The sequence below is a fragment of the Nuphar pumila genome, chromosome 4 (genome assembly GCF_984573655.1).
Source record: "Nuphar pumila chromosome 4, dmNupPumi1.hap1.1, whole genome shotgun sequence".
Classification (NCBI taxonomy): Eukaryota; Viridiplantae; Streptophyta; class Magnoliopsida; order Nymphaeales; family Nymphaeaceae; genus Nuphar; species Nuphar pumila.
The window spans coordinates 5,471,260-5,489,738 of record NC_143252.1 but is presented as its reverse complement, the minus strand read 5'-3'; the positions used below and the strand labels follow the sequence as shown (position 1 = coordinate 5,489,738).

The 18,479-nt window shown below is 35.9% G+C and overlaps 1 protein-coding gene across 1 annotated transcript; it reads left to right on the top strand.

The window, feature by feature from the left end:
• Positions 1 to 657: 657 nt before the first annotated feature.
• LOC149839155 (long chain acyl-CoA synthetase 1-like) lies at positions 658 to 7,414 on the top strand. The gene is made up of 18 exons (XM_090003939.1): positions 658 to 803; positions 1,245 to 1,362; positions 1,465 to 1,521; positions 2,349 to 2,465; positions 2,579 to 2,618; positions 2,702 to 2,796; positions 3,878 to 4,045; positions 4,243 to 4,353; positions 4,451 to 4,516; positions 4,623 to 4,716; positions 4,787 to 4,853; positions 4,939 to 5,014; positions 5,112 to 5,229; positions 5,533 to 5,778; positions 5,856 to 5,995; positions 6,111 to 6,293; positions 6,381 to 6,500; positions 7,144 to 7,414. The coding sequence occupies exons 1-18, from the start codon at positions 658 to 660 to the stop codon at positions 7,189 to 7,191; spliced, it is 2,010 nt and encodes a 669-aa protein (XP_089860065.1). The 3' UTR covers positions 7,192 to 7,414.
• The last annotated feature ends 11,065 nt before the right edge of the window (positions 7,415 to 18,479 follow it).

Genomic DNA, 18,479 nt, shown 5'->3' with positions numbered 1-18,479 from the left:
TTAAATCTTGCCTAACTATTTTCCTGTGCCATGCAATGTTGGATCACGGGTGTGAGTTGTTATGATGTTTTTTGTCGTGTCTTTTTGTTTTCTCTATCTCTCTCTTTTCTTCTTCTTCTTCTTCTTATTTTTCTTGCTTGGTTTAACGCTTCGAAGTGTTTCATTTGGTGGGTGTTCTGTTTGTCTTTTTCGAATGAGTTCTGTTTGTGTGTTTCATTTGGTGAATGTTCTGTTTTTCTTTTTCGAATGAGTTCTGTTTGTGTGTGTGTGTGTGTGTGTCTTGAGAAGTTTGTGGTGTGTTTCTTGTTGGAATGTATGATTTTAAGCTAAGGCACTGTTGTTGACATTGTTTGTTTTCAGACTTCTGCTTTCCTTTGTTTTTTCTTAGTTGGAAAACGAAGTTGACTTTAATGTTGGACGTGTTGATTTTTTGTTGAGAATGTTTCAGTATACTGGGTTACACAATGTGATGGTAGTTTCTATAATATATTTGAGTCGTTTTGCTTTTTTCTTTCTTTTTTGAGTTGTTGGTGATTCTTTTGTTCAATTTGTTGTATTCTTAGTGTGTGTGTTTTTTTCTTTTACATGTTCTCATGGAATTTGGTATGCTTCTGGATTTTTGGGATTTGTAGTGTTGCAGGGAGTCAGTGAAGAAGGATGAGGGTTTATGCTGTTCAAGTGGAAAGTGGAAAGGAAGGGAGAGATGGGATACTGTCTGTTGGACCTGTTTACAGGAACATTCTTGCCAAAGATGGATTTCCAGATGTGGAGAATGGTGTGAACACTTCTTGGGATGTTTTCAGGTGATGATAGTGAGAAGTGGTGTCTTCAGTTAGAATTAATTTGAAGTGTGGTTTACTTTGGTTTTTGAGACATGATATGTGTTTGCTTATTATTGCTTTCTTTTTGAACAAATTTAACATCAAAAAGTTCAATAAGTTCTCTATAGTAGCAAGTTTGCAAGCTAAAAAGTGAGAATTTCCTATTTCAGATTTGATTTGGGTTTGTTGATTGCTATTTGTTTTCAATACATTTGTGTCAGAAAATACTACTGGAAATTTGCAATACTATCCTTATCTAGAAAAAACAGGCACTGATGTTTTGCCAAATTGTTCATCAAGAGTATCTCTATCAGGCACATCATTGTATAGCTTGATGGGGTGCTTTTTGCCAAATCAAATGACATCAATTTTTCTTTTTCTTTTTGAAATATGTTCATATAATTTGATTTTTTTTTCTCTAAGGGATGCTGTCGAGAAATTCCCTGGAAATAGAATGCTTGGATGGAGAGAAATCATTAATGGAAAGGTAGTTTTGCGATTAGCATTTGAACTACTAGATAGTGTTCATCATTTCAGTGAAGTATGCAGTTTGTTTAATGCTGAAATCAGTCTAGGCTTTTCTTTTTCCTTTTTTTATATATTTTATTAGGCTGGCAGATATGTGTGGAAAACATTCAAACAGGTCTATGAGGAGGTTCTGGAAATTGGTGCTGCTTTGCGGACATCTGGTGCAGAACCGGTATGCATGTTCTACTGGTATTGTTATGATGTTATCTTTCATTTAATCTTTGAGCAGAACTCTTGTTATCTTTCTTGGTTAAATTTGGTTCCAACCTTTTCAAATGAAAATATTTGATTGTAATATCAGGGCTCTCGAATTGGAATCTATGGAGCCAACTGCTCTCAATGGATAATAGCAATGGAGGTTTGTTACCACTCTGTATTAAATTTTCTGTTATTCTTATTATTAAACCATAGTCACAGATATCATTCTCGGCAATTTATTGGTGAGGTTTTCCTTGGGAGTTTTTTTTTTCAAAAAGTATTTTTTTCTCAGGAAAATCTTGAATGCTTTAAAAAATGTAAAAATGTGGAGAAAAATTAAAAAAGATAAGAACTGATATGTTTTAGTGGTATTTTTTATGAAAAGATAAAAGAAACAATAATTTTTTAAATAAAATAAAAAATTAGGAAAATATATTTTTAGTATATAAGTAATAATTTTTTTAATATTGTGATATTATCATGATATTTTTTGTTACAGCTGATATTGTGAAAGTATCATGATATATGTCCTTTAGTACCAGCTGGCCTGCATTTATTGTAAATATCGCAATAATTTCAAAATATAAGCCATTTGTCGCTATGCTTAAAAGAATAATCAAGCTTTGTAGTTAGATGCATTTTGTCTTCAAAAAAATTATGGTTGAACATATCTGGACTTTGTGCAGTCTTGCAATGGCCACAGTTTAATTTGTGTTCCCCTTTATGATACATTAGGTAATGTTCTTTGTTACTCCCCCCTTATACAATTAAACAGCATTTATTGTATTGTACAATTATTAGATTCTCTGTCTTTTAACAGCCACTCCATGTATTGAAACAGGGCCAAATGCTGTTGATTTCATTATTGAACATGCTGAAATTGATTATGTCTTTGTCCAGAGCACAAAATTGCCAGGGGTGAGGAAAGCCACCTTTTGTCTCTAATTGAAATTGTGCTAGAACTTCCCTTTGTAACATCTGATTGTAATCTTGTGGCATTTTGATACTGTTTACCCTGTCTCTGTTTGCAGCTTCTTAAAAATAATAGTCGATCTACCAAGAGGCTGAAATGTGAGTACCATCCTATAAGAATGATCACCCTTGGAAATTCTCAGATTTTCCTGACCTTTATATCATCTCTTTTTTGGGCATAGCTATTGTTTGCTTTACTTCATTGACAAAAGAACAAAAAGATGATGCAGAGAAAATGGGAATCATAGCCAATTCCTGGGATGAGTTCCTCAAGATGGTTAGTTTCATAAAACTGTCATAGACTCATTAAGTCATTATTTTCGTATTCGATGTAATATGATGTCATTATGACATGAGCTCAAAGATGTAAATGCTATGCATATTCAAATGAAGATAGTGTGGAAAATCTGGAGACCTTAGATAGGATAGACTCAATTAAGACCCAAAAGTCATATATTTTAGTGTGAAATTAAAAAGAAGCAAAAGCCTGAACAGTAACTCGGAGCTGGTAAGGTGCATGACTAGTCAAGATTCTAGCTGCATAAAATTCTTTATTATGAATAAAATCCTAGTCATAATAGTCTTTGATTTCATCAATTGTCTGAATTTGAACAATCTAAAGAGCAAGGGTTCCAGCTTGCTTGTCGAAAAAAGAGAGCAAGGGGTTGAATCTTGCTTGAGTCTTCAATAAGATCGAACAACTTCAAAGGCTGTTACCAGTGTGGAAAAACCAAAATCTTGTTCTTTTAACAACCTAAAGAGCAAAGGGTTTCAGCTTGCTTATCGAAGAAAAAGAGCAAGTGGTTGAATCTTACTTGAGTCCTCAATAAGATCGAACAACTTCAAAGGCTGTTTCCAGTGTGGATAAAGCAAAATTTTGTTCTTTTAACAATTTAAACCCCCCAAAAGTGAATAATATCATCTCAAGCTCAGTCTAGGTTTTTGTTAAAGAAACCCAAACTTTTCTTTATTTAATAGGAGACCAACAAAAAATAGGACAAATGCATCAAATCCTTGGTCAATCTGCAGCAACATGATCCTATATCCAACTAAATGAGAGCAAACCCCTAATAAATTATATAGGCAACTATGACTTTAGTATTTGCCATTAATTAAATGATTTTTGGGAAACCCATCCATTGTGTCATCACCTAAAGTTTTGCATACAGCTCGGTTCCAATTCATCTTTTTATTCTACATCCTCTGAATTGATCCATGTGTTGTGAGTGTGCTTATTATTGTATATCCTCATAATAAATTAGTGGGCATCATAAAAGATTTCAGGATGATTTTTTAACAAATAGCTTCTCTTACATTTCTGGTGGTATTACTGGCACGATTTCTTTCTCGACATCCAGGGGAAGGAGCATCCCATAGCACTCTCACCTCCTAAGTCTTTTGATATATGTACAATCATGTACACGAGTGGAACAAGTGGGGAACCAAAAGGTGTTGTTTTGACTCATGAAACTCATGGGATGCAAGTAAAGGAAATTGATATTTTCATGGAACAGTTTGAAGACAAGGTATCATCATTCTTGAAGAAAAGATTTTGTTGTTAGTTTGTTAATATCGATATTTTCACTGATACAAATCAATGATAGTTCGCTCATTTAATATTTCTTGTGTGTGTATACACACATGCATGCATGCATATGCAGATGTGAATGTACACAACATTCTTTATATCATACTAAAATTGCTTCTCATGCTCTGAATAAAGATGTACGAGAGTGATTGCTATTTATCTTTTCTTCCTCTTGCTCATATCATGGACCGGATTAATGAGGAATACTTTTTCCACCATGGGGCTTCTGTCGGCTACTGGCAAGGAGTATGTGTACTGAATCATACTTACCTAAAGTTAAAGCACTAAAGTACAGGATGAATGTCACTATATTATTTAATATGATTGAGTTTTTTCTGTGAAGGACATTCAAGCTCTGCAGGATGACCTCATGGAATTGAAACCAACATTCTTTGCTGGTGTACCACGAGTATTTGAAAGAGTACATGAAGGCATGGAAACTCTCTGTCCTTTTTGAAAGAAGCTATATGATATTATCTTCATTTTCATTTCATTGGAGAGGATGCAAATTACAGAATGCCACCCATCTCAAAGATGTGAGATACTCAGTGAGGGTGGATAATTTGTATGTTTTCCATCCTTTTGAGCAGTTCATCTTTGGGATGGACTGTGGGAAAGCTTGCTATATGTCATGTTGTGTGTTCCAAACTCTGAATGGAATCCTTTTATTAATTTGTAGGTGCAATGAAGAAACTAAATGAAGTTAACCCTGTAAGGAGAAAGATCTTCAACATTCTTTACAAATAGTGAGTTGGTCCACTGTTCCTTAATTTTATTTGGTTGTATGTGATCATCATGATGATTTTTTGTCCCCTTTGTACTGCCAACCAGCAAACTCTCCATGATGAATATGGGATTTACACATAGGAAGGCATCACCTCTATCAGACTTGCTTGTTTTTCGCAAGGTTCTTCTCTAATGGACTCTGTGTACAGCAAACTAATCACATCTTATGAAGTTCCATTACAGATTTCAGCTTTTTCGTATTTCTGTTTTATGTATAGGTCAAGGCTGGGCTAGGTGGTCGTGTACGTTTGATCATATCAGGGGCTGCTCCATTGCGTGAAGAAGTTGAGGAATTTTTGAGAGTCACTAGCTGTGCATATGTAGTACAAGGCTATGGTACACTGACTCTCCTTTTTTATTTTCCTATTTGTTTTTTACTTAAAAACAAGCCTGTGATGTACTGTGTTAGAGAGAACTGCTGATTTTCCATAAAGAGCGATTTTTTTTTATTGCCTCATATATTGATGATTAAAGGACTCAGGAATCATCAGGCTATCAGATAATTTACATAGAAAGGAATATAATTAAAATTTTAAAGTACGTCATCTAGTTAACTATCTTAGTTTCACTGAGCTATTATTTCCCCATGACAAACTATAAATGTTTTCATTGATTGCAATCTCTATGGATTTCAACCAGGGCTAACAGAGACATGTGGAGTGAGTGCAATTGCATGTCCAGATGAGTTAAGCATGATGGGAACCGTTGGTGTTCCCTGCACATTCATTGAATTGCGCCTAGAAGAAGTACCGGAAATGGGTTATAGTCCATTTGGAGAAACTCCATGTGGAGAGATATGTCTGAGGGGAAAGACTCTTTTTTCTGGATACTACAAGAATCCTGAACTAACAAAAGAGGTTTTCAAGGATGGATGGTTTCATACTGGTGAGAATTCACTATATAAAGTACTGTATCTGCAGAGTTGTGTTGCTTTTTCTCTGATCTCTAGTTATTGTTTGCAGGGGACATAGGAGAACTACAACCCAATGGTGCACTAAAGGTCATTGATAGAAAGAAGAATATATTCAAACTTTCTCAAGGGGAGTACATTGCAGTTGAAAATCTGGAGAAAATATACATATCACCACCTATTGTTGAAGATGTATGCTTTTCTCTTTACTATTTGGCTTAAGACTTGGAATTGATTTTTCCATTTGTACCTCTCTTGAGTTTCCAGTTTTGTGTTACCAAGTGAAGACATAATTTCTCTTTTATAGATTTGGGTATATGGGGATAGCTTCCAGTCTATGTTGGTTGCAGTTGTGGTGCCAAATGAAGAACACACTAGGAAGTGGGGAGAGCTTAATGGTCACATGAATTCCTTTGTTGAATTGTGTGCACTTCCTCAACTGAAAAAGCATATTCTTCTTGAGCTGAAGAATGCTTCTGACAAGAACAAGGTAAATATATATATTCTTTTGCTTTTGATTCCCCAATTGTAATTCTGTAAGATTCTTTAAATATGATACTATTGTCTGTTCTTGCAGTTGAAGAAGTTTGAGTATATCAAGGGCATTATTGTGGAGGATGTACGGTTTGAGGTGCAACCAGATCTCCTAACTCCCACAATGAAGAAAAAACGAGCGCATTTACTAAAACACTATCAGGTAAATATAATAATCCAAGTAATTGCTCTGGTATCATCATGAGTCTCATTGCAGAGCAGGCTGCTGCAGTGAACCTTTGATATAGAATGAGCTCTGAAATATATATATATATATATATATATATATATATATATATATATATATATATATATATATATATATATATATATATATATATATATATATATATATATGGTAATTTTTAGGTGCAAACCACCATAGATACAAACTACATGCGAACTGTGCATTTTCAGCACATTTTTAGCAGATCCCAATTGTCAGATGTATTTGGCATGATCTACTTTCTAGGAATCGACACTTGAATCATGTTTTTTCAACAAAAAAAAAGGATTTTTGAGCCTTAAAATTTATGAAATTCTGGTTCGTTGTTTTTTGAAGCCTAAAAAAAACTGTTCATATGTCATAATTGGGCAATACAAGAGCTGGGCTTGCAAAGTTCAGCAAGTAGATCAAATCTGTATTGTCAGATTTCAAAAACAAAAAACTGCTGAAAATAGCCAGTTCATTCGTAGTTCGCACCTAGAGTGGTTATCACAGACACACACGTCATTATGAAGACGGTTCCTCTAACAAAACATTCATGCTGATGAAGCCTGTTTATTCATTTTGTTCTGGTTTGCAGGGAGACATTGAAAAGCTCTACAATAATCTGAGAGAAGGGAAGATTTGAGCTCATGCAATGCCATATGCTTCATTCAATCAAGATCTCCTTTTAACTCATCTTGTTACTTAAGACAAAGATGCGGTTCATTGGTCTTTGTGCAAGTTTGTTCATCAACCTCTCCTGCCATGATCTTATTGATACGCCATGTTTTATCTTAGTCCATTTGCTATCTTATGTTAATGGTTATTGGAAAATTTCAGTCATAAAGAGAAGCTTTAGTGGATTTAAATATGATACAGTTGAGCGTGCACGCGCATGTGTGTGTGTGTGTGTGTGTGTGTGTGTGTGTGTGTGAGAGAGAGAGAGAGAGAGAGAGAGAGAGAGAGAGAATGTTTCCTATGCACTCGACTGTATCACGACCATAGTGGCAAACATCGCGAGATTTATGAAAATCTCTCGAGAAATTGCCTAGAAGTTTAAAATGGCAAATTCTCATAAGATTTTCAAAATATCATGAGATTTATGAAAAAACATAAATTCTGCGATTTAAACACGATATTACATTTTAAACAGCTATTTATCGTGAAAAAACCATGTATTTTTATTTTAAATAGATTTTATTAATATTTTTTTACAAAAAAAATAATTTTTATATTTTTAAATTTATCGGCGAAGGCCTAATGATGCTCCAGTTAGAAGGATGGAGAAATGGGAAAATATATTAGTTAAAAGAGGTCGGGGTAGGCCTAAGAAGACTTGGATGGAGATGATAGGAAATGATATGAATGCTTTGAACCTCACCGAGGACATGGCATTGGATAGAAATGATTGGAGGAGATGGATTCATGTTGAAGACCCAAAATGATTTTCTTTTTTGGTTCATATCGCCGACCCCAATTGTTTTGGGATGAAGGCGTAGTTGTAGTTGTTGTTGTTAAATTTATTTTTTATTGTCGAGATTTTGCCAAAAATGCAAGATTTATGAAATTTTTTCAATTTCCCATGAGTTTTTGAAAAAAGAGATTTTGCTGAAAAAAAACGTTTGTCACTATGATCGCCACAGTATTTGATGCCACCTTGTCAGTTTCTGGCCAATCTAACAAAGAATGGTAATTGTCAAGATGTGGGTTTATGTTGTTAAATGATGCCCTTTAAGATGGTGCCAATCTCACTGGGTTTTTGGTTAATTCATTCCAAAATGGATCTGGATCGGATCAAGCAGGTGTACTTTGGAGGCATTAGCCTCGCGTCTTGGATCTGGCGTGGCCCACACTAAGCCTTAGTTTTGCCAATCAGCAGTTGGTTAGGCCAGAGATTCGTGTATTAGAGATCCTAAGATCTTAGATCACCTTGGATTTAAGATTTGAGACAACTGAACACACCCTTTCTGTACAGATTAAACTTAAATTTTATTTTGTTTATTTATTTATTTTTGATAACGACGAACTGGCCTAGGAACAGAGATCATGGGTCTAATTCTAAGGAGAATTAATCCTAGGCAAGATGGGGTTCCAGCAACTTCCCAAGAACAGCTCTGTTTGAAATTCAGATTCTTTCAGATCAACCATGATCCACTCCATTTGAATACATCAATACGTATGTAAATTTTTCATATCACGCTACCAACCTTATAGCAGTTCTTGTCATTAACCCATTGGATTTTATCGGATATCGGTCCAAATCTGACTCTGTTTAGTCGGATTCAGTAAACCCAAATCATATCTGATTATAATTCAATGCAGATATGGTTTTGATTTTTCTCTACCAAATCCGATTACATGTAATTGATCAGATTGTGTATGAGCTTTTTACCATCAGAATCCAAATCTGTTTAGCCAATGTCCTATCTATTAGTCGGATTTGGTATCTAGCCCCAACAAACCCAAATATGAGCTGTTTACATCCCTAGACAGGATCAGGTCAGGGTTGCCCCTGACGATAATCAGGTCAGTTGAATACCGTTCATCACAAGATGAACGGCGTACAAACCAGCATGAGCGGGATGCCATCTTTTGAATGGGGCACACCCTTTTTTTTTTCCAACACCGTCGGCGTTCATGATGAATGGCATCAGAAGGATTTTAAACGGATGACCAATCTGCTTGTCTGGCGGGAGCAGTTAGTGCACGTCACCTTATGTTGAGAGGTTGCAAGTTCGAATCCCAATGATATGATTGACCCAGCTTTCTATGCCAACAAAAAGGGATTTTAAATAGATGAGCCACGAGGATTTAAAGTGAGATTTACCTCTGACCTTACACTTTGCATGCAATTCTTGAGCATTGTGTCATGGTGCAAGATGGGGTCACATCAGGTGATATGTCGAAACACCAAGTTTTTGGGGCTTTTTATATATTTACATGGAGAAACGGACAACAGGATCAGGTGCCATCACATGGCATAATTTTTTGTGCCTTACCCTCCTGATCACCCTCCATCTTGGGGATAGGGCCTGTCAGGCGTGGGTTCCATGACGGGACGGAGGGCGATCAAGTGCCTAAGGCACAAAAAATGTGCCATGTGATGACACATGATCTGAACTCCAGGATCATACAAGGACGGGGGTGATCTCAAACACAAAAACTGTCTTTTGGCATATCACCTGATCCGTGCAAGACTCTTCACAGCAAAGAAAGAATCTTGTAAATTAAGGAGCTAGCCTTTGTAATTGTGGGGGCCTCTGCTAGGTTGCTTATCATGGTGCAATTATGTAGGGCACAAATTTACCGGATTCGATTGGAGCCATGATCCAGATCTTAAATAATTTTCTCGGATGTAGATCTTAAAATGCAATTTAGAATGTGCATTCGGATCAGATTCGGGTGTATATTGTGGTAATTTTTGGATTTAGGTAAGATATTCAGTGAAATCCACCTCGTCCTACTTGACAAAAAGAATAACATCCTGTTGTTAATTAGATTCATATTTGGTTTGGTGTTTTATATCCGTATTCATATCCGAATTTGACTAATAATCACATCCGATTACGTGTAAAAGAACATCTTATACGGATTTGGCAATATCTTGTTCCATCTGAATCCGATTAAGCCATATCCATTTCATAGTGCCAACATTCAAACCGGATCCAACCCATTTATAAAACCCAAGTGTTTTTTTTTTTTGAAATAAAGCAAAAATTGTGAAGAGGAAAAAGAACCAAACATTTTCTGTAGTTGGTGCCGTGTCATGGAAGCAAATAAATCGGGTCCAAATCCGAACTTTTCTCAGACCCTTGAGACGCACTCCTAAGTGAAACATACGCAGGATCCGAGAGCAAATTCGTAAATTCGAATCTTTGATTAATCCCTCTCAACAAACCCTCCCCAACCAAAAGCTGTGGTTGTGATTACAACCTTTCATCTAACATAATGACTTTGAGAATACCCCAATTTTTGTCAAAATATTACTAAATTTGCCCTTCTCGTTATTAATCCGCGGTGTCACAAGGACGTGCTCGTTTTCAGGACCTTGGACCGAGATGGGTCAAGTATGGATTTGGTTGCCTGCCTGCCTCATAATTGTTTTTTTTTTTGCCAATAGGGGTGTCAACCGGTCGGGTTTACATGGACCCGACCTGTACCAAACCAGTGAAAGGCAGACCTCAGTCCGGACCCGAAGGTCCTATTAATACATGGATCCAGGTTTAGTTTGTGAAATTTTATACTAGACCCAAGCCCAACCCAAATTTTGATTAAGACTCGTAATTTTTCAATGTAAAAATGATAAAAAATATTATTTTACCGGGTATGGCCCGGGTCTGGTTCATGTAGTTTTTATCGGGTCTAGGTATGGTTTTTCTTATGGTGGGTCCGATTAAACCTGGTTCTGAACCTGATACCATATCCGACAAAATTAGGACCAGGTCTGGTTCTACCTGGGTCCAAACCAAACCCGACCCGTTGACACCCCTAGTCACCGACACCCAAGCCCTTACAGAACCCACCAGTGAAAGGAATCTGCAAATGAGTCTAACTTTAGACGAAGGAGTAGGCACCTTCTATCCAGACTTGCTACCACACGATTGCTGTCAAGTTAGAAAGGCTCCAAAGGACTGCTTATGGACCCGACCCGGGTGGGTGTATAATTGTGATATATTATGCCCACTTGATTAAGTCTTTGAAGGCTTGATTGAGCCACCCAAGTCCGGCCCTTTTTTTTTGTGTTATTAGGTATTGAACTTGTGACATCCTTTCAGCTAGAACATCACAAACCGATCCACCTAGCAAAGTGTGCAAGGCGCTTGTGCGCTCGTCGATCATAAGTTGATTTTGCAAGGTCAAACAAGAGTTCACAAGTTTTGGTCAACAGTGAGTCTTCAGCCTTTAATGCCAACTTGGGGCTCCGCTTGTCTTGTAAGAGCAGTGAGTGAACGCCACCTTGTCTTGAGACGTTGCAAGTTCGAATCCCAATGGGACTTTAGTCAAACACTTACTTTATCATGACTTGAATTGGCTCGGCATTTCCAACTTGAATTCAAGCCAACCAAATCAGCAACTCAGGAAATCTTTTGACATTTGACAAGAATTTAGATTGACCAAATATAGGGTTTTAGCATCAATTGATAGTGAATATATTAAAATTGGATTGACCAAACATAGGGTTTTAGTATCAATTGATCTTTAGTGCATATCTTTTCTATAAAATTCGCAGTTTGTTTCAATTGATGTTAGATGTTGCACATATAATGTTTTAGTACTTGGGGGGCTCTTCTTCATAAGGTATTAGTGAAAATGTCAATAGGTAAGTATAATGTTATCCTTTAATTCAAATATGTCGGTCAATGTATATTTAGTGTGCATCTCTCCTAAGAGATTCACAACTTATCGAACTCGAATACGAAGGAGTTTACTAAAAGAAGCCATATCCTAAATGAATCCACATTGATGGTTATTCTTTCTTTATGTGCTTGGCTAAAAAAAATCTTAAAACCCTAATCTTAACTAATGTTGTTCTTCCTTATACCCTGCAACCCTTCACAGATGAGTATTCCTCTTTGAGGTGATGGTGTAAGAACTTTAGATGCATAAAGAATTAAGCTAAATTTTGCCTCTACTGCAATAACCCTAACGGCCATTTCTTTGCCCCAAAAAATTCAATGTAAAAGGTAAGTCCATATGTTATGTTGCATTTTTTTATTTGTTGATTCTTTTGATTATTTGTTCTTAGTTGAAGGCCTCGCAACTTGTTCTTTGTTTTTTTTTTCTTTGGGTTGAATGAATTCAATAAATCATTTGGATGAAGGGAATTATGCAAGATTTCAGGAGTGAGAGTGTGTGAGGTGTTTGTGTGACTGGTACAGTAGTTGATGATGGACTCTGAAAGGATTAAAGTATACAATCATTTTAAGAAGTGCTTGCATGGAGGTCTATAATGATACCAAAAAATAGTAAGTAATATGAATTTACAGCAGTGATGCCTTGCCAAACTGGGTACCTTCAAGGGAAAATAAACTTTTAATGAAAGTAAAAAGATAATTCTCTTAGGCACGAGGAGAATATGTAATTGTCTCAACCTTTTAGTAGCATGGATGTTGGATGCAATCTTATGCAGAGCATGGAGAATATCCATAGTACAAGTTGTGATTAAACTATGGATGCACAAAGTATGAGATACTTGTTTGAACCATGAGTTGAATTCTTGATCCATTAGTGTTCTTCATGTGGTTATTCAATGAAAATGAATATATAGTGAGAGTTTGCAAGAAAATAATAAGTTAAACATTGATTAATAATATGGTTTGGGCATTTGAACAACCACCTAATGGTAGCTGTGATTTAGAAGACAAGGATGAAAATATTTAGAAGGCATGAATGATTATACATTTGTAGTGCTAGAAGAAGATAACTCAACATTGGTAGTTGCCAAGTCCATGGTATGTTAAGGTGTATGAACAATTATGCAACATAAAACTTGATCCCTAATATTATTTTATATATTTTTTTGCATAGGCTCTCTTTCACCAACTTCTCCTATAATAAAGACGAGTTGAAAACCATACAAGCAAAATCATGTAAATTATTTAAATGGTTACAAAATGAATGAATCAACAACCAGAAAGCTTTTCAATGGTTAACAACTCTAATGATGGAAACATCAATGTTGAACAAAGGTTTAATGATGTGAATCATTGTTGTAAATTTTTGAAAAATCACGTAGCCATAAATAATTACAAAAAATATATACTATGAACAACAACCAAAGAGTGACTGTTGTATGCATGAGGAAAAATCAATGAAGTGAAGAGGATTCCTCGTGGAAGATTCATTGCACCAGGGTTTACAAAACTTCTTTCTTTCAAGTAAAAACACATGTAAGTGGTTATACTTATGGTAGTTTGTTGGAAAACCTTTGAGCAAAAAACATCCGTTCCATGTGGATCACAGGTGTCATTAGCATTAGGTTGCATGGTAACCTATACATAACTCTAAAACAAATCGTTAATGACATCAATCACAAGAAATATGTACATACATGGCATGAAAGGGAATGTGTAAAGAAAACATTGTATGGTATATTTGTAGAATCCTTCATAAAGCCTCCTGCCTATTTGGGGCCATCTAGCAGGATAGACATGAAAGATTTAGCTTTTCTTATATTTTCATCCATGCATTGATGTTTTCTACACGGGTGTCTCCTTGTTCTTATGGTGGATGAAACATTCCAAAAAAGAAAAATGCATGAGAGTATTCTTGTCTGCGATGACTAAGGATCTGTGTGGTGAGTTACATTCTGTAGCCTTTGTAGTGACAAATAAGAAGTCAAAAAATTCATGAGAATGCTTTTTGGCTAGTGTAAAGAAAGACTCACCCACTTTGATTTTTTTTACGAGAGAAAAGAGTTGACAGTGATCTCAAACAAACATCCAAAGTTGTTGTATGTTGTTCCTGTTGTGTGACAAGGTACATGTCACATCAAATATTGCATGAAGCACTTTGATAAATAACTTTGGTAAAAAGTTTGGTTTACCTATGACTGCACTTTGGTGGAGTGTAACACAAGCATCGATGAAAGAACAATGCCTATACTTTCTTGAGAATGTAGGAAAACAAGATCAAACCACATATTATTACATTGCCACAAATGTTGATCCAAAGTATTGAGCAAACTTGTATTTCTTAGTAAAAATATATGGTTGCTTAACATTGTAGCGAAATCCTTCGATATATGGTTTTTACCCTTACATGACAAGCCTCTTATTCTTATGATAAAAAGACTTCATCTTATGTTGATGACATTGTTTCAAAAAGAAAAGGAGACCAAACAAAAAATGATATACATTGTTGTACTTGATGTTAAAAAAATATGGACAAACTAAGAAAAAATGCACAACAAATGTATGTCGATGTCATACATTGCCTTAATTGTCAATACAAGGCCCACGATCAGAATCATGGTTACAGTGTTGATCTAGAGAAGCACACATGTTCATGTCTAGAGTGACAGGTTAGTGAGATGTCATGCACACATGCAATTTCAACATCTCGGGTCTCTGCTTTAGCAACTGCCAACTGCACTTGCAAGTCAACTTATGCAGCTTCCAAGTCAGTCCTCAATTGGTTCATCTCCTATAATATAATGTGTTAAATCCAAATTTTACATGACTTTATAAAGTGAATATGATGCATTACCATTTCACTCTCTATTGCCTCTTTGAAATTGGTAGCGAGATGTTGTTTGATAGCTTCTTTGTATCTCAGCGTGAACCTAATTCATTTATTGTATTCGATTTCATCTTCAACATCGCTCAAATTCTCCAGTTCATTCTTAAAATCAATAAGAAAATTCATCAATTGATCTTTTATATTTTAGCTACATGTCTGGCTCACACAAGAAGGGGGTTTGGGTGCTAATTGATCCTTTCCTAACTGTTGGACCACACGACTCACCATTTCTCGCATACCCTTTTTCACACCCCTCCGAACATCATATCTTTCCCACAACTATGCCAGTTTGATCCTATTACCCTCAAATGCATCGTCAATTGTTTTCAACATAATTTGACAACGGTATTAAAAATTACCAAACCTTGATGCATTGATAGGCTTCATGTGACACTTTAATTTTGTTATGCGTGTAATGTCCTCCAAAGTTAGGGTGAACTCAAATCTAGAAAATTGGAAGGTGTTGGTAGCCGAAATTCTGAGATATGCAATGACAACTACAAGAGGATGTGTGATCATCCATGACTTAACTTTTAAAAACTATCCCAAGTGCATGGCATTCAATCAAATATTTTAATTCCCACTTAGATTTTGATACCAACTGTGGAGACTAATCTAGTGGAACCGATGTATCAATGCTTTTGGTTTCACTCCATGAACACACTTCCTTGAATGAGATAATTTTTTTTCAATTCTTCTAACTTTCTATGCACTTGTGTGCATTGAAGTTTCTTCTTGTTGAGCAGAGACACCAACCAATGTTTTCTCAAGCTCAGGAGCATTACAAACTTCTCCAGTAACTGCAATCATGTTTTTATCAGTAGCTCCATCTGCATTTGTTCTTGTTCTATTACTTCCATCTTTTCATGTGGTCGCTCCACATTCCCCAACAACTCAGAAACACAACTTGTGTCTCCACTTGCTGCCATTTGGAGATGAACTTTAAGGTTCATATTAGTATAGGCCTTAATGTTTAAATGTGCCTTGACAACTTTAACTAAGCTATTATCCCTCTTCTTATAGGAGTCAATTTCTTTGTGCTTGATCTTAGAACTCTTGACATTTGTTTAGAGTGGCTACATTTATTGTGCAATAGATCAAACACCCATGCTTATGGCCATAGCATAGCCAACATTTCAATCAACCCAGCCAATTCCATACGAACATCAACATATGATTGATCAACCAATCACTTGATGATTTTTGGCAGAATAGGAGGCACAACCTACAAATAAAAATATGTTTGCAATGCTTATTCATTTAAATGTTCACTCGTGAAGAATATTAAATATGAAAACAACAAAATAACAACATAATAATAATCTGGCTTCTAATTGCATTAGATGGAGCAACTAGGGTTTTTGTTGAAATCTTTTTTTTGGTCGACAACTTTTCAGTGGATATATGAGCCTTCTTCTCATGATTTTTAAACCAACTAAGGTTAGGGCACTTATGTTGAAGGGCATCATTGAGGAAAAAACAATGCGGGAAACGATGATTCACATTCTATTCAAACAAAATCAGTTTAAAAAAAATATGTAGACGATATTCTTACCGGCAAAAAACTTATCGATGATGTTCTATCAGAGTTCTGAAAGAAGGACGAATGTCGTGTACGGACATCGATAAGAAGAACGATAGAAATTGAGAAAATCAACATCGATAATTGGAATGAAGATTGTGACCACAAACCCACCACATAATAAAACCCTAAGTAACTCAAAAGTTCAAATGTAGAATGTCTTTGTCTAAGGGTTAATGCATATATAACATCACATATGAGACTCATACATGCAAATCTCCGAGACCAATAGATGCTGATCTCCACAACTATGCATTTATTAGCTATTTACCTTCCATGAATGAGTGAGTGAATTTAGAATGATTCAATGACTCCATTAACCTCTTATTAAATGCCAACATCCAAGACTAATAGATGCAGATTTTCTCAAGTGTGTTGAAACAAGCTATAAATCTCATAGGGGAGATGCACACTAAAGATACAATGACCTGTTCATAAAAGTGCTAATCTATTTTGGGTGTTCTACTAATGTTGCAGGTTTGCACAAAACACTTGTGAAGGGTATAATGATCTAAAAAAATCGAGAATCTGTATCTTTGGATAGGCCAAAATTTTTAGCCAATTAGTGGGTATTTTGGTGAACGCATCAATTTTTCTACTAGGATAATTTTTTGAAATAATAACGTGGGTAAGAGAGGGAGTAATGACGTATAGACAAAGAACATGATCTTCGAGGCCCACCAACATATGAATTGAAATCTATTATTAAATGCAATGTTTATTTAATTAATGATCGGATATGACCATGCAGGCCATCAATTAATGCATCCTCACATATTGAAGAAGAGTGATGCTCACCAAACGCAGTACTGCCCCCAGCATTCTTGAATATTGCCATTAATGATGGTTTCTTTTCTTTCTTTTAGCTACGTCAAGGAATGAAAAAATCAGTTCCACTCATTCCCTCTCTATGTCATCTCTATCTTCCTACCCCTCCTTGTGATTTTATTTATGCAAGTTATTTTCATCAAATCAGACTCCACGGATATGATCTACATCATTCATTTAGTGACTATCAAAATTTAAATTGCCGAAATCTGACTTGTATGAAGGATTTTTTGGCTATTCAAAAATCAATTACAGTCAACAAAATACAAAAATTATGTGATTTAAAAATCACATTTTTTCATTGAAAAAATATAATCCCAGGGTCTATTCTTATTAATTGGACTAAGTTGAATCCATTTTATAAGGTCAGATTTGATCAAAATAACTTGAATTATAAGATTTAAGAGAGGAAATAAGATAGGGGATGAGTGGAACCCAACTTGGAAAGGAAAACCTTTCATCGCTAACTGCAGGTTGACACACTGGAGATCTAGTGCACCCAGCTTCAACGTCAACATACGACAAGGGACAACTCTCGTGGGATTTGAACTGTGGCCATCCCATATCAAGTGAAAATGGCATTCATTCCACGTAGGGCTGCATATGGATGGTCGAATATACGATCCGAGTTTGATATGTTTTTCTGGATATAGTTTATTTAAGTAAGATCCAAGTATATATACAGATGGGATTAGGATCCATTCAATCAGATTATTTTTGGATTCGAGTCGGAATCAGATTAGCATTATAAGTCAGATCTAGAATTGATCTGATTCAAAATCCGACCGATTACATTTTTTTACATCTAAATAGCTTGCTTTTGTTTCATTTTTTCTGAATCCAGTATTACAATTTATGACATACATGAATTTTGGATATCAGATTCAACCTTACCTCCTCGGCTCTGATTCGAATCCAGATTCGGATTCAACCTTACCTCCTCAGATCTGATTTTAATCGTGATTCAGATTCAGTCCTACCATTTACATTTCAGATTCAGATTCAGATTCAGATTCAGATATGATAAGATCCAGCCCGAGTCCAACCCGTTTGGGTCCTTAATCCCTTGTCAAGACACTAAAAACGGACTTAGTTGCCCTATTTCATTTGGTCCACCTAACCGTTGAAAGGGGGCTCACTACATCCCTATTTCAAGCAAAAAAAATGTAGTGAGAGAGAGAGAGAGAGAGAGAGAGAGAGAGAGAGCAGCGGCTGTCGGGTACCCGGTTGTATCGGGTCAGGCTCGGGCTGCATTTTACAGTTTGGGCCCGATTAAACCCGGG